Below are 22190 nucleotides of genomic sequence, written 5' to 3' on the forward strand. Positions count from 1 at the left end.
TCAGGGTCTCATTAAAGTCCAGAGTGGCCTGGAACTGATGTTCCCCTAGCTTCAGCCCCCAAAGTGCTGGGATTACAAATGTGGGCTTTCGAGGCCACATTGTGGTGGCACAGCACGCCTTTAATCCCACCCAGCACTTGGGAGGCAGAGGCAGGAAGATCTCTAAGTTTGAGGACAGCCTGGTCTATGTGTGAAACCCTGTCTCAGAGAACGAAGAACCACCAAAAAAATTGCAACCACAAAAAAAAAAAAAAAAAAAGCAAGGGTGAGCTTTCAAGCCAAGCCCCAGGAGCCATTTTAGGATGAGGCTCATGGAGAAAGGAAACCACTGAGACACACAGATGATGAAAAACAAATGAACGAACAAACAAACAACACACATGAGAGAGAAGATATCAAGGCAGTGGGGGGAAAGCCAGAGAGCCTCAAATCAAGGACCTGCCGGGGGACAGCTGCCTCACACAAGCACCTTTGTCTGACATCACAGACCAGCTAATAACCACTCAAGTGGATGAGTCTTCCTCTCTGCCTCCATCCTTACTACCCCGCCCACCCTTGTCTCTCTCCCTCACCTCTTGTCTTTCAATTCCTCATTCTCCTCAGAAGCATAAAAGCCAGGACCCCCGAGAGCTGCTGAGCGCTGCCGAATCCACACAGGTTGGCCTGGAGGGAACGCTGGAGGCTGGAGGGGTTGATGAGTGTACAGTGGAGAGCGGCAAGGGTGTGAGAGGATGGGATGGCACGAGAGATGGGGCATCGGTGAAGGGCCAGTAGGAAGGACCTGGCAGAGAGGAGGGAGCGGGAATGGACAAATTCCATGTGATGGATTATCGTGGGTCTGAGAAAACCAGGTAAAGGTTGGGTAAAGGAAGGCGTTGACTGTTAGCTTGTTTTCTTGATTTTTTCCCCCACCTTTATGTTCCATGGCTTACTTACTTTGTGTATGTGCGTGCTCACATACATCCCAGAGCATGATTGTGGAGCTCAGAGGACAATTTCTAAGGATCAGTTCTCTCCCAAGACCTTGTTGATCCTAGGAATTGAACTCAGGTCCATTAGGCTTGGCAGCAAGCCTCCTCTACCTGCTCAGCCATCTTTCTGGCCTCCGGTTTTGGTTTTTGTTTGTTTGTTTGTTTTTGTTTGGTTTGGGGTTTTTTTGTTTTTGTTTGTTTGTTTGTTTGTTTGTTTGAGACAGAGTCTCCTGAAGTCCAGGATGGCCTCAGACTTGCTGCATAGAAGACGATGGCCTTGGACTTCTAATCCCCCTGCCTCCAGCTCTAGAGTGCTGGGATTGTGCGGGGGGCACCACCACACTTGCCTCTGGTGACCATCACTCTATTCTTTCCTGGTCTAAACATTCTTCCAGTCAGCTATCTATACCACAGTTTCCATATCCATCAATTCAAATAATCAAAAATGAAAAAATAAGCAGGGGAGGCCAGTTGGGTGGCTGAGCTGGAAACGTGGTTAGAGCTAACCCTTTAGCTCCAAAGTTTGCTTCCTAGGATCTACAAGGTGGAGAGAGAACTGGCCCCTGAAATTTGTCCTCTGGCCCCCTCCATACACGTATTGACATATTTCTTAGGTTTCCTTAAGGACGAGACGTAACAGTATTTACAGAAGATTTTCTTTTTCACTGTCCTAGGCAACATTGCCTAGAGGCAATTGAAACTTTAGAGTAGGGGGCTGGAGCTGGTGGCTCAGTGGTTGAAAGCAATTGATGATTGGGGCTTATTCTCCAGCTCACATAGCAAGTGGCTCACGGTTGATTATAACTCCATTTCTAGGGGCTCCGACACCTGTTTCTAGGGTGGGTGTATATTGTGCATTTCATAGAAGGGACTAGAAGAATGACAGATGTGGGTTTCTGTGGGAGAAGTGTCCCATGGGCACTGAAGACAGTTGTACACACTTAACTGTACATTTTCTCTCAACCAACTCTTTTTTTTGTGCTGCCTCTTTTTTAAAAATATTTTTTATTAATTTATTGATATTACATCTCAATTGTTAGCCTATCCCTTGTATCCTCCCATTCTTCCCTCCCTCCCATTTTCCCCTTACTCCCTTCCCCTATGACTGTGACTGAGGGGGACCTCCTTCCCCTGTATATGCTCATAGAGTATCAAGTCTGTTCTTGGTAACCTGCTATCCTTCCTCTGAGTGCCACCAGGTCTCCCCATCCAGGGGACGTGGTCAAATATGAGGCACCAGAGTTCGTGTGGAAGTCAGACCACTCAACTGTGGAGAATGTCCTGTCCATTGGCTAGATCTGGGTATGGGTTCGAAGTTTACTGCACGTATTGTCCTTCCAACTTTCTTCTTTACTCCTTTTCCTGTCTCGCTTTGAGTGCTCTGGTGCTACACATGTGGAGGTCAGAGGGCAACCTGGGGTGGTACCTCTTCTCCTTGGTGGGTGCAAGGGCTCCTGTTTCCAGCCTTTGAGCTGTGACCACCAAAGTCGCTGTCTATAAGTCCAGGAAACTTCCCTGTCTCTGCCTTCCATCTCAGTGTAGGACAACTGGCATTGCAGGTGCTTTGCCGGGCTTTCACATGAGTTCTGGGACCTGAACTCCTGTCCTCAATCTTGCTAGGTGAGTGCTTTGTCTATCCATTGAGCCATCTCCCCATCGAGTGTGCTCCCTCCCCCCTCTCCTTTCTGTTACAGTATTTTGTATCCATTCGGCCTACAAAGCAAATAACTGACACAGGGAGACTGAAACGTACTTTAAAGCTGCCAGCACTTTGCCGGGCAGAGTCTGAACTGATTCTAATCTACTCGTAAACTAAACAAACTACTCTAAACCTTATAACATACATATATTCCAAGCACTTGCCACTATGACCCCTGGGCTGGTCCTTGCCAAGTTCCCACCGTCCTCCTACAACCGTCCAAAACTCTTTTCTCCCTCTCTCTCTAACCGTCCAACTTTTCCTCCCTCTCCAGGAAGTCCCGCCTTCAACTTCCTGTCCTTCTGCTGTTTAGCTGATTGGCTAAACAGCACTTTATTGACGGTTGATACATTCACTCAGCATTCTTCCACACCTTTCCTTTCCTTTCCTTCCTTCCTTCCTCCCTTTAAGATTTATTTTATTTTGTCCTATGTGCACATGTAGCATGTATGTTCAGGTGCCTGCAGAGACCAGAAGGTGTTACATCCCCTACAGCTGGAGTTATAAGAGCTTGTGAGCACCTGGTGTAGTTGGGACTGAACCCAGGTCTTTTGCAATAGTAGGGAGTATTTTTGTTTGCTTCTTGTTGTTGTTGTTTTTCAAGACAGGGTTTCTCTGTGTAGCCCTGGCTGTCCTGGAACCCACTCACTGTAGACCAAGCTGGCCTCTAACTCACAGATCTGCCTGCCTCTGTCTCCTAAGTGCTGGGGTCAAGGTGTGTGATACCACACCACCTGGCAGTAGCAAGTATTCTTAACCACTGAGCCATCTCTCCAGCCTTATCATTTTTTTCGTGTGTGTGTGTGTGTGTGTGTGTGTGTGTGTGTGTGTGTGTGTCCCCAGATGAGGGTGTCAGACCTCCCTCGAGTTGGAGTTCCAGGCAGCTGTAAACTGCAATGCGCATGCAGACAACCAAACTTGGGTCCTCTGGAAGAGCAGGGAGCATTTTTAACTGCTAAACCGTCTCTCCAGGTTTTCTCTGTCTTTCTCTTCCTCTCATTCTTAGCTTTCCTTTTTAGACAGTATTGTGTATCCCAGGCTAGCCTCAAACCCAAGGATGACCTTGCATTCCTGATCCTTCAATCTGCACCTCTGGAGTGCTGGGATTGTAGGTGTACATCTTCGTCCCTGTTTTATTTAAACACATATTTCAAAATGATACTTAAGAAAAAAAAAACCCTTAGGTATCGGGCGTGGTGGCGCACACCTTTAATCCCAGCACTCAGGAGGCAGAGGCAGGTGGATAGCTGTGGGTTCGAGGCCAGCCTGGTCTACAAAGCGAGTCCAGGACAGCCAAGGCTACACAGAGAAACCCTGTGTCGAAAAACCAAAAATAAAAAATAAAATAAACCCCTTAAACCAGATGTGGTATGTACATATAATCCCAACACTCCAGAGTGGAGGCAGGAGGATCAGGGTTTGAAGCAAGCTGTTTAAAAGGCGATCACTCTGGGTTTAGCCTGAAGTGCAAGTCTGCCATCTTAAAGAAGTTGGGGCAGGAAGGTAAAAAATTACACACACACACACACACACACACACACACACACACACACACGACAGAAAGAGATGCCAAAACAAGCAAACTAAAGATCAAAAATGCTCGTTTTGCTTTTTCTGTAACACATTTAAAATAAAAAGGCATGATCTACCAACCATTAGTCACAGTGATGACGTCATGCTTCATGCCTACGACCAAACTCTTCCAGAGGTAGGTTTTTGTTTGTTTGGGTTTTTTGTTTGTTTGGGGGTTTTTTGTTTGTTTGTTTGTTTTTTGTTTGTTTGTTTTTTGTTTTTTTTTGTTTTTGTTGTGTTCTTTTTTCTTTTCTTTTGTTCTTTTCTTTTCTTTCTTCCTGAGGTAAATTCCACTCAGTAAAGTTCTCTCCCTATCGGCGTAGCATACACCCCTGCTTTGCAGACCACCTCTCCCTCCGTCTTCCCAGCGTTCCTCACTGAGTCTTGCTCTCCCAGCTCCAGGATGGCCCGCTCCGTGCATCTAGTCCTCCTTCTCACCATCTTGCTGAGCCTGGCGGAAACACCAGAGTCTGCGCCTGCTCCCAAGGTAACAACTTCCGGCAACTGCTTCCCTCTGGGGAGACGGTTTAAAAAAAAAAAATGTTTCCGCTTTGATCCTGAGGGACCTTAGTGGGAACAAGCTAATGTCGGGAAACCGAGAGAAATGATGGGAACTGACTTCACCAATGTGGCCCTATGAGTGAAGGAGAAGACGGGAGGGAAAAAAAAAATATACAGGGTTGGAATTCAGTTTACTGAGTTCGGTGTGATGACACCTACCAGTAATCTCAGCACTCCGGAGGTGGAGACAGGAGGACTCTGGCAGTAGGCAGCATAGTGAGGGAAAGGGGTGATGGAAGTAGCTCAGCTGGTGGAGCGCTTGCCAGCATGGAAGAAGCCCCAAGTTCCATCCCCACAGGGCATGGTGGTGTCTGCAGAGGCGGAGAGGGTCAGGAGCGGAAGACTAACACTTCCACTAGTAGTAGTATTTATTATCCACGAGCTGGCGGTATTGAGGCTAGCCTGGGCAACACGAGACCCTGTCCGAAGGAAAAAATAAAATAGAAGGTTGACGAGAAAGCTCAGTGGGCAAAGCACCTACTGCGTAAGCCTGATGAGTTGAGGTCGAACAGGAGACAACTGACCTCCAAAAGTGGCGCCCAGACCTCCACAAGTATGCTGTGGCGCGCGCGCATGCGCGTAAGCACCTCCCCCCCCCCCCAAAAAAAGAAAGAAAATGAAAAAAAAAAAATGACAGCACGGTGAGTGATGTATGCCTAAAGTCCCAGGGGCTGAGGAAAGATTCCTACTAGACTGAGGGCAGCCACTCACTCCTCTCTAGCCAGTCCTTGTCTTAAAAACAACAAACAGAAATAGACCAGGCACGGTGGCCCTTACATTTAATCCAAGTACTGACGAAGCAAGGACAGGCTGAGCTCTGAGCACTTGACATATGTAGTGGGGAGTGCCAACCATGCTCCGGTGTATTTTATTTTTGAGACAAGATCTCTAGTCAAGAACTGGGCATGGAGCCGGGCGTGGTGGCACACACCTTTAATCCCAGCACTGGGGAGGCAGAGGCAGGTGGATCGCTGTGAGTTCGAGGCCAGCCTGGTCTACAAAATGAGTCCAGGACAGCCAAGGCTACACAGAGAGACCCTGTCTCGAAAAACTAAGGAAAACAAAACAAAACAAAACAAAAAACAAAGAACTGAGCATGGTGGCACATGTCTTTAATCCCAGCACTCTGGAGGCAGAGGCAAGAGGATCGCTATGACCTTTAAATCCTGAACCTCCTGATTTTTACCTCCAGAGTACTGGGGTTACAGAGTGTACTATCACAGCTAGGTTTACACTGTGCTCGGGACTCAAACCCTGGGCTTCACGTGCATTAGGCAAGCACTCTATACAACTAGGCCTAATCTTGTCAAGTTAGAACTCCGTATGAAATTGATGGGTAGAGCTGCGCTTAGCAGGCTCCATAGCTCTCCCTTGGGTGGATTAATGAAAACCACGTGAGCAAGACAGACTCTGAACGCACGGTGACTGCAGCCAAAGGCAATGAATGCATTCTAAGTTCGAAACTCACTGGGAGAATAATTGTAAACTGCTCACTGGGCTGGGCATGGTGATCTCAGCCCTTGGGAGGCAGACATAGGAAATAGCAGAAGTTCAAGGTCATCCCGGACTAGCAGCAAGTCTGAATCCCTTCTCAGCATTTTGGCTAGGATCTAGTGTAGTAAATTCAAGGCCCACCTGGGCTACAGGAGAGCCTTGTACACTGTACCTGTTGCGCGCCATGAGGAAGGGGAAGAGACTATACGAGTGGGCTCGTGAAACTGTTCCCACCACATAAACAGAGAGCGACTCAGGATTGGTTTGTTTTTTTTAAAGATGTATTTATTTATCATGTATATAGTGTTGCCTGCATGTAAGGCCTGAAGGCCAGAAGAGGGCATCAGATCACATTATAGATGTGGTTGCTGGGAATTGAACTCAGGACCTTTCAGAAGAGCAGCCAGTGAGTGCTCTTAACCTCTGAGCCATCTCTCCAGCCTACGACTCAGGATTCTTGTTTTGGTCTGTGGGTCCTCAGTATGGGCTGAAGCAGGGTTTATAAGCATAAAAACTGCAAGCACCTGGGCCAAGTTACAGTTGTAAATTTTGCCCATCAGAACTCGGGTATTAAGGACTTTCCCAAGTGTTCCATCATTGTCAACTGATGCAGAATGCAAGCTTTTTGCCCAGCCAATCAAATTCGTCTGGTCTTTCTGTTATTAGGATCAGTCATTATGTTTTGGGGAACTGTTGTTGCTTAGTGATGGTGTTGGTCAGCTCAGGTAAATGGAGTCTGAAGTAAAAATGACAGTGCTTAGGACAAGTTTTTCTTTTCTTCTTTTTAAAGACTTATTTATTTACTATGTACACAGTATTCTACCTGCAGGCCAGAAGAGGGCACTAGATCTCATTATAGATGGTTGTGAGCCACCATGTGGTTGCTGGGAATTGAACTCAGGACCTTCGGAAGAGCAGTCAGTGCTCTTAACCTCTGAGCTATCTCTCCAGCTCCAAGACAAGTTTCTTTACCTGTTACAACACCCTATCTCAAATAATTGAAGACAAAAGAATAATAATAACAATAAAATATCCTCACTGCACATAGTCACACAAATGATAAACACAGGAGGTAACGGATTTGTTTAGCACTGAAGCTGTCCCACAAATTGCATATTTCAATGCATGTACTGTGTGCCATAAACATTTCAATTTTTATTTCTCAATTAAAAATATGCTAAATCCGGGGCGTTCTGGCAAGAGATCACAGCCAAAGACCTTCTAGGTCTGGGTGATCCAACTGGAATGCAAACATTCCTTTAATCCAGGAGACAGAGGTAAACAGATCTGAGTTCAAGGCCAGAGCAAGTATCAGGTACAGAAAAGCTTAGCTCCAGGCATGGTGATACATGCCTTTAATTCCAAATGAAGGTAAAGTTAAGTTCGTAGAAGGAAACACCTTTAATCCCAAACAAACATAAAGTTAGTCTGTAGAAGGAAGGATGTCTAATTGAGTGCAGAAAAGGTGATGAATCAGAAATTTTGATGGAATAGGATACGCCCAACTCTCACTAGAAGAGAGAGGAAAGGGAAGCTACTTAAGGGGCAGTTTTTCAGAGAGAGAGGAGGCTGTTTTTTACCAGGACAGTAATACAGAGATGGACTGCAGAGAGACAGAACAGCTGAGTTGAGCCAGCCAGCGCAGAGCTCAGAAAGAACAAGTCAAGGGTGAGCTTATTCAGCAGTAAGTCTCAGAGGCTGAAAACATTCTAGGTCTAGGTTAGATTGTACAGAGGTTAGAAGCTTCCAGGACTAGGCATAGGTTAGCAGAAGGAGGCAGTTAGCCTCCCAGATAACCACTGAGCCAGGAGAGTACAACTACTTTTACCTTCTAAGTTTTGTCAGGTGATGCCGTGTACATGCTGAGTTTCATGGCCTGAGGAGTACTTTCCTCACAGAGTCAGCTGTGCTAAGTAAGGTCTGGGGTGGGGGTGGGGCTGTCACTAAGGTCCTGTCACAGTCAACTCTCCCCCCCTCCCTGCCGTGTCTCCTTCCACACCTGCAGCTTTCCTTCCCTACCTGAAGCAAGGCCCTTTGAAGCTTCCCTTCCATTCCAAGCTGTCGTATTTTAAACATAGTGTTCCTTACAGTCTGTCTGGTATGTGTGTGGGGGTGGGTACATGTGTGTGTGTGCATGTGTGTGTGTGCGTGTGCATTACACAATGGTGCATTACACCAGGAGAGTCCTGGGGAATCAAAGTCATACTTGGCACCAAAGCACCTTAAATCCATTGAGCCATCTTGCCCGGGTCCTCCACTTGCTGGATTCTAGGGTTGCACAGCTCTGAAATAGGGACTAAGCAAAGCTGTGTCACTGGCGAGTATCCAGGTGGCATGGTGACCTCCATCACTCTAGACTGTCGGGGTCCTGCCACTTTTCTGTCTGAGTACTCATTTCTTTATCTCTTCCAGGGACGAGGAGGCTGGACCCTCAATAGTGCTGGTTACCTCCTGGGTCCTGGTAAGTGTGCTTCTCCCCCCCCTCCATGTTCCCTCCCTCACTCATACCTACCTGATGCCAATGGCTTTGTGACCCTGAAAAGACACAGGGTTGGTTGCTTCTGCATCACCGTGACAGAAACATCTGGTAGGAAGAGTGGAAAGATTCCTTTTGGCTCACTGTTTCAGAGGGTTTAGCTCTGTTGTGCTAAGTAAGTCCTGGTGGGCCAGCATGCATGATGGAAGGTGGGAGGGTGTGCAAGAAGCCATGGGTCACTGTGAAGCCAGAACTATGGGTCAGACTGTGGCCTTCAAAGCTGGTCCCTAGAGACCGATTCCCTACAGTTAGGTTCCGTATCCTACAGGTTCCACAACCTGACAGAATTATAAATGAACAAGTGTTTAGAACCTGAGATCATGGGAGACTCAAACCGTAACATCCATATCTAGATGGGTCTGAAGGGTTAGTCTAAGCAGAAAACCAGGTACAGGGCTCGTTGAGGGGACAAATCTCAGTTCCGCCATTTGCTTGCTGTGTAGGAATAATCACCCTGGGCCTCCATTTTCTGGCTCTGAGATGGGGAGGACAACGGTGGCTTCCCACACTGATTAGAGAGTTGTGAGGTTTAAGTAAGTAAGTTAGATGCAGCTCAGCTGGTAGCATTCCCGCCTCACACACTGGAAACCTTGGGTTCTGTGGCCAGAACTGTATAAAAAAAAAAAAATTAGATGTATCACAGACCTGTCATCTCAGCACTTGAGAGGCAGAGGCAGGTGGGTCGGGAGTTCAAGGTCATCTTGAGCTACTTAGGGAATTTGAAGGCAGCCCGAGCAACCTGAGACGCTGTCCTAAAACCAGAACAAAACAAGAGGTATGGCTAGATGGCCCGGTGGGTAAAGGCATTTGCCTCCAAGCTTGATGACCTGAGATCCAGCCTCCAGCATCCACACGGTAGAAGGAGGGACCAGTTCCTATCGGATGTATGCTGTTCTCTCCAGGGGTGAAGTGGCATGGGGAACCTAGACACAGAACCACAGACTCAATAAGTACCCAGATAAATGTAATTTTTAGCAAATGAATTAAGCAACGCTGCCACTCAGTGGGTACCATACTCTCTGCCCACATCGGGCACCATACCGGGACTTAGGCGCCATGTTTTCCTCCTTATTTTCTTCCCTTCCCTAAATGAATTTTCTTAGGAGCACGTGTGCCATGCTCAGTTCCCACCAAATTCACCATGCACCCATGTCCCCAACTATGTCAGGAGGCTAGGCTCAGTTTGTTAGACATAAAATTGAGTCAGGTGTGGTGGGGGCACACCTTTAGTCCCAGCACTCAGGAGGCAGAGGCATGCGAGTCTCTGTGAGTTCGAGGCCAGTCTAGTCTACAAAGTGAGTTCCATGCCAGCCAGAATGACATAGCGAGAATCTATCTCAAAGGAGGTGGGCAGAGGCCCGTGTGTTAGGGTTTATATAAACTGTTCTCAGCGCTTAGTCAACAGAAGAGTTCTCTGCACTTAGTCAGTCAGCACTCCTGACACTCAAGGCTGATGCCTGACTTTGCAAATTCATAAACCAAACTACTTCACTTTTCCTAGCCTAAGTCTCTAGGACTTTTATTATGAAATGAGGATCTTTGCTGCTCACAGGCTTTACTCAGAGGTCTGTGAATCCTCAGGCTGGATGGCTCAGTGGGTGGGGTGCTTCTTGGCAAGCCTAAGAAACCGAGTTCAGTCCCCAGAAGGAGCCCAAACTGACTGCCATAAATGGTCCTCTGGCCTTCATACATGTGCCCATCCCATGTGTGCTGCCCCCACATGTCTCTCTTTCTGTCTCTTGTGAGAGCCAAAGTTACAATGTTAATTACTGTGCCTAAGAGAGTCCCATGAAACAACAAACGCCTCTAGCTTGCCCAAGGACAGATACTTCCTGAAATGCTCGAGGCAGCACAGGTTTTCACTCCCCTAAGCAAGTGTGTTTGACCCAATTTCATCGGATGCATTTGATCACATAATATAAATGGGAAGTAGGCGATACATTAGGATATATGCTTTTTCCTGACTGGACCTGATGGGAAAACAGTGGCCTTATGGGGTTGCCTTTTAAAGCCTCTGCTGTTAGATCCAAGAATAGCTACACAAACCACTCAGGCTCTGGTCTCAGTCAGGTACGGATGGTTTATTGAACGCACACCCCAAGACTAATCAAGACTAGGGACACAGTGGACTTAGGAGCCAAACTGTTACATTGACCTGTTTTGTTTGTTTGTTTGGTTGGTTGGTTGGTTGTTGGTTTTTCAAGACAAGGTTTCTCTGTGTAGCCCTGGCTGTCCTGGACTCACTTTGTAGACCAGGCTGGCCTCGAACTCACAGCGATCCGCCTGCCTCTGCCTCCCGAGTGCTGGGATTAAAGGCATGTGCCACCACGCCTGGCCTAAACCCAGCTTTTTATAAGAAAAACTGTATCCAGGTAACTATATGAGAAGCAAGGAGGAGGGCAGAATTACATCACTTTGATTAGCTAAACACAAGAAAAATTGATTTTGTTCTGAGCATAATGTACCCAGGTGGCTAGACAAAGCATTTTAAGCTGATCAGCTAGGATATAGGCTTGAGGACATTTTAGTTCCCTACCATTCCAGGAGAAAGAAATGGAGCAGGGTATTTTGGTTTTGTTTAAGTAGAACATAAATCATTCGTTTAAGCAGAATGTTCAACAAGTATTGTACTCTTAAGTAAAAGGCTATTCAAGCTCCCAGGCAGATGAATCCTGGGAACCTAAATTTAATTTTACCTTATGATCAAAATGGAGACTTAGAGGCAAAATGGCTTCTGGCATGCTAAGAGTGATAGGTGGTGTTAAACAGGGGAGCCACAGTTATGCTAGGAACTGAAGTAGGTGTCAAGGGAGGGACTATAGAGTTTAAGTTTACAACATTCTCTCTCTCTCTCTCTCTCTCTCTCTCTCTCTCTCTCTCTCTCTCTCTCGCACACACACACACGCACGCATGCGCACACACACAAACACACCACTAACAACTAAATAAGTGTAAACAAAGAAAGTAAGAAAAGCCCATGTTGCCATGATAACATGACAGAAAGAACTGAAAACATGAGATTTGTGCCCAGACATAGTGTGCCCACCCTAGTCTACACCATATAAATTAGGCATGGTCGATGCACCTGTGTAACGTCATTCTGCTTAACAGTTCTCCTGCTGTCTTCCATCCCTTCCCTAGTCTTTCATCTTTCCTCAAAAGCAGACCAGGGAAGGAAGAGGGACTCAGCTCTTGAGATCCTGGACCTGTGGAAGGCCATCGGTGAGTAGTCATACCACCACTGCTGCCCCCCACATGCCCCTCCACACCCGCCTTACCCCCCACCCCAGTCTCCAGCATCCTCCTCCACCTACTTAAAGCTGGCTTTGGAAACTGGTGGATGTGGGCTCTGCCCCTCACTCTGTCACTTCCTAGGGTAGAAGGACATGGGAAAACAATGTGAATCTATCATGTTTTTAATTTCTCCACAGGTAAAATTATAGCCTCTATCTCATTGGGTGTGGTGGTGCATGGCTGTACTATTTCACTTAGGATATGGAGCTAGGAGCATTGGGACATAGTGATTTCTAAGCCAGTCTAGGCTACATGACACCCCTCTCAACACTGTCCTCCCCAAGGGAAAAAAGATAGATCCAGCAAGATAGTTCAGTGGCCTGGGAATGGTGGCGCACACCATTAATCCCAGCACTCAGGGAGGCAGAGGCAGGCAGATTGCTGTGAGTTCAAGGCCAGCCTGGTCCACAAAGCAAGTCCAGGACAGCCAAGGCTACACAGAGAAACCCTGTCTCAACAAAAGAAAAAAGAAAAGAAAAGAAAAAGATGGCTCAATGGGTAAAGGCACTTGCTGCCTAGCCTGACACTGAGTTCCATCCTCAGGACCTAGGAAACGGAAGGAGAGAACTGACTCCGTAAGTTGTCCTCTGATCTACATCTCTGTGCCAAACACATACACATACACACACGCGCGTGTGCGCACAATGAATAAAAAAAGAAAAATGTAACAACAAAAACAATAATAATAAAATAGGCTAGACCTGGGAAGATAGTTTAGTCAATAAAGCATTTGCTGTACAAGGATGAAGACCCAAGTTCAGAACTTACATAAGAAAGTTGGACAAAGCAATGCGTCTGTAATCTCAGTGGTAGGGAGATAGAAACAGGTGATCTTGGGCTTGCTGCCTGTTTGGAGCATAGCACAAAGGTCCTTGTGCCCACAGCCCTCCAAAGAAACCAGAAATGGTAAGCACACAGGATTGTCTGTCTTTCCAATGAGAAAGATGGCAGAAAAACCAACCAACAAACCCCTCCCTGTTCTTCCATCCAGAAAGCAGAGAACTGGAAGTGATTAATATCCTGGTGATCTGTGTTATCTGTTGGGTTAGACCTTATCAAGCTCCTACAACTGGGACTGGAGGTGGCTAGTAATCTAAATGACCCTCATTGCTAGGGGCTCCCCAAACTCCCACAACCAGGACCAGTGGTGGCTAATAGCCCAGATGATCTCCACGGCACCTGTATGACCCAACACCAGGCCAGAGCCTTTCATAGACCCATCCATTAGTACAGGTAGCCTATCGTTAGAACCCATCTTCTTGGGGAAAAACTGCATGTAGCCTGGGTTGAGTTTCCATGTAATTATACTGCTTTGCGCACTGTCAGCTGAGTTATGCTGGGAGATTCCCACCACTGCCCGACCCCACCAATAACTCTGGGTTTAAACATGCTAGAAATGAGCCACCTGATTTCAGACTATTTATTTATTTATTTTACATATATGAGTATTATATCTGGAGGCCACCTGCAGGCCAGAAGAGGGCATCAGATCACATCATAGATGTGCTCTTAACCACTGCTGAGCCATCTCTCCAGCCTCTGATTTCAGACTCTATAAGTTTTGATCCAGGTTGATGAAGTCAATCTGAACCAAGTTTCCATTTTCATCGCTTCATGGTTCTCATCTCTCTCTGTGGGACACCTTCAGAGATCCCATCCCTGACCAGCCACTCTAGCCAAATTGATCAGCTCCAGGATCAGTGATCTATCCTGTCTCTAAAAACTAAAGAGGAAAACAATGGAGCAAAAACCCTGATGCTGGCCAAGTGATGGTGGCTCACGCCTTTAATACCGGCACTCGGGAGGCAGAGGCAGAGGCAGAGGCAGAGGCAGAGGCAGGCGGATCCCTGTGAGTTCGAGGCCAGCCTGGTCCACAGAGCAAATTCCAGGACAACCAGGCCTACACAGAGAAGCCTTGTCTCAAAAATACAAAAGTACAAACAAATGAACCAAAGAATCTAATGTTGACCCTTGGTTTCCACAAACATTGATTTATTTGTTCATTTTTACATCCGGGTCATAGCCCTCATCCCTCCCCAACTGCCAGTCCCACCCTCCCTCCCTTCCTCTTCCCCCACCCCTTCCTCTATTCCTCAGATAAGGGGATCCCCCCTTCTCACACATGCCAGCTTGTCAAGTCACATCAGGACTGAGTGTGTCCTCTTCCCCTGTGGCCCGGGAAGGCAGTCCTGCCAGGGGGAAGTGACCAAAAAGCTGGCAAAAAGAGGACAGCATCTACTCCTCTTACTAGAGGTCCCACATGAAGGCTGAGCTGCCCATGGGTGTAGGGAGCCTAGGTCCAGTCTGTGCATGGTCCTTGGTTGGTGTTTCAATCTCAGCAAGCCCCACTGGGCCCTGGTTAGTTGGCTCTGCTGGCCTTTTTGTGGAGCTCATGTCATCTCTAGGTCCCTTTCTCCCTCCCTGAGCTTTTCCACAGATTCCCCACACATCACCCAATGTTTGGCTGCGAGTCTCCGCATCTGTTTTGAACCACTGCTGGGCGGAGCCTCTCGGAGGGGAACTGTGCTAGGCTCCTGTGTACAAGCACAGCAGAGTATCGTTAATAGTGGCAAGGGTTGGCTCTCTTCCATGGGGTGGGTCATGGATTGGGCCAGGTGTTGCCAACCTGGGTTTTATTGATATTTGGAGCTGGGCATTTCTTGGCTGCTGGGCACCAATCCCAGATGGGCAGTGCAGCATACCTTGTTTCTACCCACTCAATGACGAGAGTACTACTCCCTTCCCTCTCAGTCATGGCAATGCAAAACTTCTCCAGACAAAGGATTCCATGTCTCTCACAAGGGCACAGTCATGATTTGAGAGCCACCAGGTACTGAGAGATTCCAAGGAAATAAAGTGAAGCCACCTTACATGTATAAACATTGAATGTCACAGAGCCTCTGCATTTATTTATGTATCTATTTATCTATTTATTTACTGTGCATGTGTGTGCACATGCCATAGCTCGGTAAGGAGGTAAGAGGACAACCTATGGGAAGGTTAGTTCTACAGTCTCTCCTTGTATCATTGGGTCTCAGGAATGAAACCTAGTTTATCCAGCCTAAGCGTCCCGCAGTAGAAGAATGGATAAAGAAACTGTGGTACATTTACACTATGGAACACTACTCAGCTATTAAAAACAAGGAATTCCCAAATTTTGTGGACAAATGGACTGAACTAGAAATGATCATAATGAGTGAGCTAACCCAGAAGCAGAGAGACTCAAATGGTATATACTCACTTATAACTGGACACTAGCCCAAGGGGCAGGTCCCATGAAAGTCTTCACTCACCAGGAAAGTAGGACAGAGGGGAGGACATCCTATTGAGACTCTAGGTGAGAAAAATATAGGAGATAGGGAAATAGATGGATCCAGAGGGTCCTAGAAACCTACAAGAAGAACACTATGATAGGTGGATCTGAGCCCAGGGGTTCTGCTTGATCAAAGGCACCAACCAAGGACAAAACGTGCAGTAATCATCAAACCCCTACCCAGATCTAACTAAGGGACAGAATATTCTCCACAGTTAAGTGGAGACTGAGGACTGACTTTCACACGATTTCTGGTGCCCTGTATTTGACCATGTCCCCTTGTTGGGGAGGCCCAGTGGCACTCGGAGGAAGGATAGCAGACTACCAAGAAAAGACTTGATACCCTAGCATCATATTCAGGGGGAGGAGGTCCCCTCAGTCACAGCCATAGGGAAGGAGAATGGGGTGAAAGCAGGAGGGAGGGAGGGAGGGAGGGAGGGAAGGAGGGAGGGAAGGAGGGAGGGAAGGAGGGAGGAAGGAATGGGAGGATGCAGGGGATGGGATAGTAAATAAGATGTAATATGAATTATTTTATTTTTCAATAAAATGTGTTTTTTTAAAAAAAGAAACCTAGTTTATCAGACTTGGCAGCAAGTGCCTTTACTCTCTGAGTTGTCTCTTCAGCCCCTTCTTGGTATTTCTGCTGGTCGTGATGTCTTGTCCCTTCTCCTAGACGGGCTCCCTTATTCCCGCTCTCCAAGGATGATCAAAAGGACACCGATTGAAACGTTTTTCAAACCGGAAACTGGAGGTAAAGGTGGGGAGTGTAGAAAGAGAGGAGAGAGAGGGTAAGTGGGAGGATGAGTTGAGTGGTAGAAGGTTGGGGAGGAAGCTGCAGCCAGTCAAGAGCATCCCTCAGCAAGTTTCTAAGCATCTCTCCACATGCCCTGACTCCCACTTCCCATTCTGCCTCAGATCAATAGCATCCCTTCACCTCAGACTCTGCCTCACTTCCAGCTCCAACTCCCCAAGGGGTTCCCAAGATCTTACCATTGAGCACTTTTCCATGTAAGACCCTAGACCAGAGCCTGATGTCCCCTCTGTGTCTACAGCTTTGCAGGGCCAAAAAGTCCTTCAGAAACCAATTGAGTGGTCACTTCTCTTTAGGGACTTTTCCTGACTACCATTTTTTAAAAAGTTACTCATATTAATTTTTTTTTGAAGAAAGGGGGCTGTCCTGGACTCACTTTGTAGATCAGGTTGGACTTGAACTCACAGGGATCCTATTAATTTTTTTTTATTTAAGTAATTTATTCAGATTTCATCTCAATTGCTATCCCCTCACTTGTATCTTCCCATTTCCCCCTCCTTCCCTCTGATACCTCCTGTAGCAGAAGATTATAAGTGCCTATTGTGGGTGCTGGGAACTGAACTCGGGTCCTATTGTGGGTGCTGGGAACTGAACTCAGGTCCTTTGCAAGATCAGGATGCATTCCTAGCTACTGAGTCATCTTTTCAGTATGTATCTGTTTATTTCACTTGGCTTGTGCACGTGTGTGTGTATGTGTGTGGTGTGTGTGTGTGTGTGTGTGTGTGTGTGACCTCCACAGTGTGCATGTGGAGGTCGGGTCTGGAGGACCCGCAGGAGTTGTTTCTCTCCTTCCACCCTATGGTAGCTAAGGGGATTGAACTCCAGGTATCAGGCTTGGTGGCCTGTACCTTTACCCATCGAGCCATTTCCATGGCTCTATATGTTTCTCTCTCTCTCTCTCTCTCTCTCTCTCTCTCTCTCTCTCTCTCTCTCTCTCTCTCTCTCTCTCTCTCTCTCTCTGGTATTTTGAGACAGGGTTTCTCTGTGTAACATCACTGGCTGTCCTGGAACTCACTATGTAGGCAAGGCTGGCCTTAAACTCACAGAGATTCACCTGCCTCTGCTTGCACAGTGCTGGGATTATGGGTGTGTGCTATCCACCACCCAGTTTATGTTTCTTTTTCGGCTCAAGAATTTATCTGTTAAATCAAACCCGATGTAGTGGTATACACATAAAATCTGAGCAGTTAGGAGTTGGAAGCAGGAGGGTCAAGAGTTCAAAGTCAATCTCAGTGCACGGAGGACTCAAAGTCAACCTGGGACAAGATGAGACTCTGGACATAAAGTAAAACACATGCAGCACAAGTGGTGGTGGTGGCACACGCCTTTAATTCCAGCACCCAGGAAGCAGAAGCAGGTGGATCTCTGTGAGTTTGAGGCCAGTTTGGCCTACAGAGTGAGTGCCAGGATAACTGAAAGCTACATAGCAAAACTGTTTCTCTCTCTCTCTCTCTCTCTCTCTCTCTCTCTCTCTCTCTCTCTCTCTCTCTCTCTCTCTCTCTCTCTCTCTCTCTGTGTGTGTGTGTGTGTGTGTGTGTGTGTGTGTGTGTGTGTGTGTGACAAAGTAACACACATCCAACATAAGCTCCAGGTGCATAGAGGCCATTTCTGTGTATTGCCTGCTGTCTAGTACAATGCATGGTGTACACTAGGTATTTGGCTGGGTTTGGTGGCACATGCCTTTAGTCCTAGCACTTGAGAGGCACAGGCAGGTGGATCTTTGTGAGTTTGAGGCTAGGCTGGCCTACATAATGAATCCAAAACAGCTAGGACAACATAGAAAGAACTTGTCTCAAAAAGCCAATACACAAATGTTTTTTTTTTTTTTTTTTTTTTTTAAGATTTATTTATTTATTATGTGCACAATGTTCTGTCTGCCAGAAGAGGGCACCAAATCTCATTATAGATGGTTGTGAGCCACCATGTGGTTTCTGGGAATTGAACTCAGGACCTTTGGAAGAACAGCCAGTGCTCTTAACCTCTGAGCCATCTCTCCAGCCATAGATATGTTTTTAAAAGGATAATTTTAATTATCCAATGTGGGCTACACATCACCCCCACTCCTCTTTCGCCTCAAGACCCAGTTTCTCTGTGTAGCCATTGCGGTCCTAGAACAGACTCTGTACACCAGGCTGGCCCCGAACTCAGAGAGTTGCCTGCCTCTGCCTCTGCCTCCTGAGTGCTGGAATGAAAGGTCACACCATGCTTTCTGACCAACAAGGCCCTCAGTGTGTGCTCACACCTCAACTCTGCCTGCTTCCTCTGTTGGAACTTCACCTAAAATCATGTCTTTCTTGGATCTCAGTATTTTTTTTTTTTTCTGTCCAAGTGAACACTCACTCCTCCTCCAGTCCCAGCCTAATTATTGGAAACCGATACCCCATGGTTTTTACTCCAACTGTACAGTTCCTTTACAAAACATATGTTGGGGCTGGGGAGAACGGCTCAGGTGGTCCCAGCTCTTGCAAGCATGATGACCTCAGCTCAGATCCCCAGTACCACCTTTATGAAAAAAGTCATGTGTTAGCCTAGAGCCAGAGAATCACTGGCACTTGCAGACTTCCGGCCTTCCTCCAGATTCCATGAGAGACTCTGTCTCCAATAACTCGGAGGTGGATACAGCAGGATGTCCAACATTTGGTGAATGGTATACCCATGCACACACACCATAGGCAGGCACACACACACACACACACACACACACACACACACACACACACACACACCACACAACAACACACATACATCTGGGCAAAAAACCATCAACATAAAATAATAAAAAACAAATTAAAAATATTTAAAGCCAGTACACCTGTGGCCCACACCACCCCTCCTGAAGGAGAATCAGAGTAAATGAATTTATAAGGCATCCAGGGCCTCTGCATCATTCGTGGAGCGGAACTATTCAAAATCCACCCGTTGGGGCCACTGTCATGGCTCAGAGAGTAAAGCGTTCACCCAGAAACAGGGTAAAGGGCTTGACTGCCACCACCCAGGTGTAAGGAGAGAACTGATTCCATGAAGTTGAACTTTGACCTTCAAACATGCATCATGACACACACTTATACCCCCTACACACCACCACCGCCGCCACCACACATGCCATACATACAGTGCTAACAAATAAAATTAAAGATTAACCTACCTGTTGTTCTCCTGTTGCAGACCCGCACATACTGGACAAGAACGTTCCCGGGGAAGAAGCCACCCTGACATCATAGAGAATTACCCACCCCTCCTCCTCAGTCTTGACCCCACCCCCTGCCTGTGAAGCTCTCCCAACACCCTTTGCTGAGACTAAGACAGTTATATCCCCAAATGTCACTGAGATTTGCTGTAGTATATAAAGAATCGTGCTGGCGTAACTCTGGAGTGTCTCTGGTTATTGACTGAGATGGCCTGGTGGCTAAGAACCACTTTTGCTCTTCCAGAGGATGTAAGTCACACAGAGGATGACAGCACACACGCTGTCAAGCTCATAACAACCTGTAACTCTTAGCACCAGCGGCTCTGATGTCTCTGGGCTCCATAGGCACCTGCTACCTGCACTCAGGTGCACAGGCTACTTGCAGACACACAAAGAAGATGGTGCGTGTGTGTGCGTGTGCGTGGGCTCTAAAGACCTTGGGTTCATTTCATCCTTTATATTGTGGTTTTGATCACACACACACATGTGAAAGTCAGAAGACGCCTCTGGGGAGTTTACTCACCCCCTCCCATTCTGTGAATCTCAGGAAACTCCAGTTCATGAGGTTGGCGACAAATGCCTTGGATTGCTGAGCCACCTCACCGGTCCAAACTGATAGCTCTCTTATAGGATAGTTCTTTGGAATCCCAGTCACAGCTCATTCATTGGCTAAGATTCTTTGATGTCATGAAAAGGGTATCTGAGGTCATCTTTCTGACTTCCTAGGACTCAGGTCAGCGGAGGCTATTTTGTACCAGATCTTCCCCCCAGCTTTGCTCAAGGACAAGGCGCTGTGGACCCCAGGGCCAGCCTCAGTATTTGGATCAGCTATGCCTGGTGCCAGCCTCCGCCCAGCCCCAACCCATCCACCTGTTCCTACAGCCCTCTGTATCCTCTTCCCTCCTCGCAGAACAATGGAACACTCTCCCTTAGCCCAGGCTCCCCAATGGTTCCTTTTCCAAACTTACCAAAGCAACAGCTTGGACTGTGTGGGGATGTGATTCGGGGAGAAGGTCCAATTTCTCTGCAGACACCATCTCCTGGACCTCTATCTTCCGCTTGAGGAAAAGCTCTGCCAGGTTAAGGTGCTGGTGGATCTGACGGGAGGTGAAAGCAAGGAGATACAGAGAGTCAAATCTGAGGCGAGGGAAGAGAGAGGAGCTTCTCATTTTGGAAACCAGGTAATATTAGCCAATACTCAGGCCCAACCTGAGAAGAGATCTCTTCTGCTGTGGTGGGCCTAGGAGGCTTGTCAGAGCCGCTAAAGCCCAGCTAAGGGGTGGGGAAACCGTCCGGCAGATGCTAAAATATCCTATGCTGGGCGTGGAAGGAAAAGAACCAAGAGAAGGCACGAGAGACAGAGACCCACTGGTTTGCACACCGGGGAATCCCGTACAAACACTTCATTGGAAGCCATAATGAATACACATGGGTTTGTAAGCCTTCTGTTGTTTGTTTCTCAGCTGTTCTGGACATCCAGCTTTACTCTGTGGGGGTCCGATAGGATGCAGGATGCTTTCTCATTCCGGCCTGTATCTCTTGAGACTTGATAGTGTGGAGAAAGTTCTAATGTAGTTCCGAGAAAACAGTACATTCTTTCTTTCTTTCTTTCTTTCTTTTTCTTTTTTTTTTTTTTCCGAGACAGGGTTTCTCTGTGTAGCCTTGGCTATCCCCGACTCGCTTTGTAGACCAGGCTGGCCTCAAACTCACAGCGATCCGCCAGCCTCTGCCTCCCGAGTGCTGGGATTAAAGGCGTGCACCACCACCGCCCGGCAAACAGTACATTCTTTTGTGTGGAAATTATTTTTATAAAAAACAGTGTTTGTTTCTTTCAGCTTCTTTCTTAACCCGGCCGTCACACAAATAATTGAGACTATCTTATAATACAAAGCTTCACAACACAATCTGAGCAATTAAAGTCGGTTTTTAACCTTCTATGCTATTTTGTTTTCCTCCCAGCAAACACGCCAGCCATACTTGCACTTTGTAGCTTTCCTGGGCTCCAGCTAACTTCCCCCTCTTCCTGGGACTTCTGGTTGACCACTCCTCTGGCTGCTCTCCCTGACTCCGCCTCCTCTGGCTGGCAGGAAGTCCAGCCCTATTCTCTTCCCTGCTCATTGATTGGCTGTAAGCTGCTTTATTGACATAACGGGGACAATTGGGGCGTAGAGTTTACACATTGAGACAGGCAATCAGAACTTAAAACTACACAGTAACCTTATGCCTACAATTTTGTGTTTGGGTGAAATGTTGTATAAAAGTGTTTGATCCATTGGGTTGGCTGTCCTATGCATTGTCCAGAGAAGAAGTGAAATCTCCCAATATCACTGTGTGAGGGTAAATATGTGATTTAAGTTGCAGTAATGTTTCTTTTATGAATTTGGGTTGGGCATAGATGTCCAGAATCGCAATGCCCACTTGGTGGATTTTTTTTTCCTTTGATGAGTGTGTAGTGTCCTTCCCTATCTCTTCTGATTAGTCTTGGTTTAAAGTCTATTTTGTTAGATATTAAAAATGGTTACAACAGCTTGTTTCTTAGGCCCATTTGCTTAGAATATGTTTTTCCTCTCCGTTTTCCCCTGAGGGGATGGTCTATCCTTGATGTTTAGGTGTGCTTCTTGGATGCAGCAGAAGGAAGGATCATAGAATCCATTCTGTTGGTCTGTGTCCTCTGTTTGGTGAATTGAGACCATTCATGTTGAGAGAAGTTGGTGGTGGTGGTGGTGGTGGTGGTGGTGGTGGTGGTAAGGTG

General features: G+C 47.0%; 1 protein-coding gene across 1 annotated transcript; it reads left to right on the forward strand.

The window, feature by feature from the left end:
• The first annotated feature begins 4645 nt into the window (after positions 1-4645).
• Positions 4646-19472, forward strand: Galp (galanin like peptide). The gene is made up of 5 exons (XM_051161849.1): positions 4646-4729; positions 8710-8758; positions 11975-12055; positions 16114-16191; positions 19417-19472. Exons 1-5 carry the CDS (start codon positions 4646-4648, stop codon positions 19470-19472), a joined length of 348 nt encoding a protein of 115 aa, XP_051017806.1.
• Positions 19473-22190: the final 2718 nt, after the last annotated feature.

Source organism: Acomys russatus, chromosome 19 (genome assembly GCF_903995435.1).
Source record: "Acomys russatus chromosome 19, mAcoRus1.1, whole genome shotgun sequence".
Taxonomy (NCBI): Eukaryota; Metazoa; Chordata; class Mammalia; order Rodentia; family Muridae; genus Acomys; species Acomys russatus.

Coding starts and splice junctions, on each gene's coding strand:
- Galp (XM_051161849.1), top strand. CDS start 4,646: ATGGCCCGCTCCGTGCATCTAGTCCTCCTTCTCACCATCTTGCTGAGC. Junction 12,056..16,113: donor GGACCTGTGGAAGGCCATCG/GTGAGTAGTCAT, acceptor CCCTTCTCCTAG/ACGGGCTCCCTTATTCCCGC. Junction 16,192..19,416: donor TTTCAAACCGGAAACTGGAG/GTAAAGGTGGGG, acceptor CTCCTGTTGCAG/ACCCGCACATACTGGACAAG.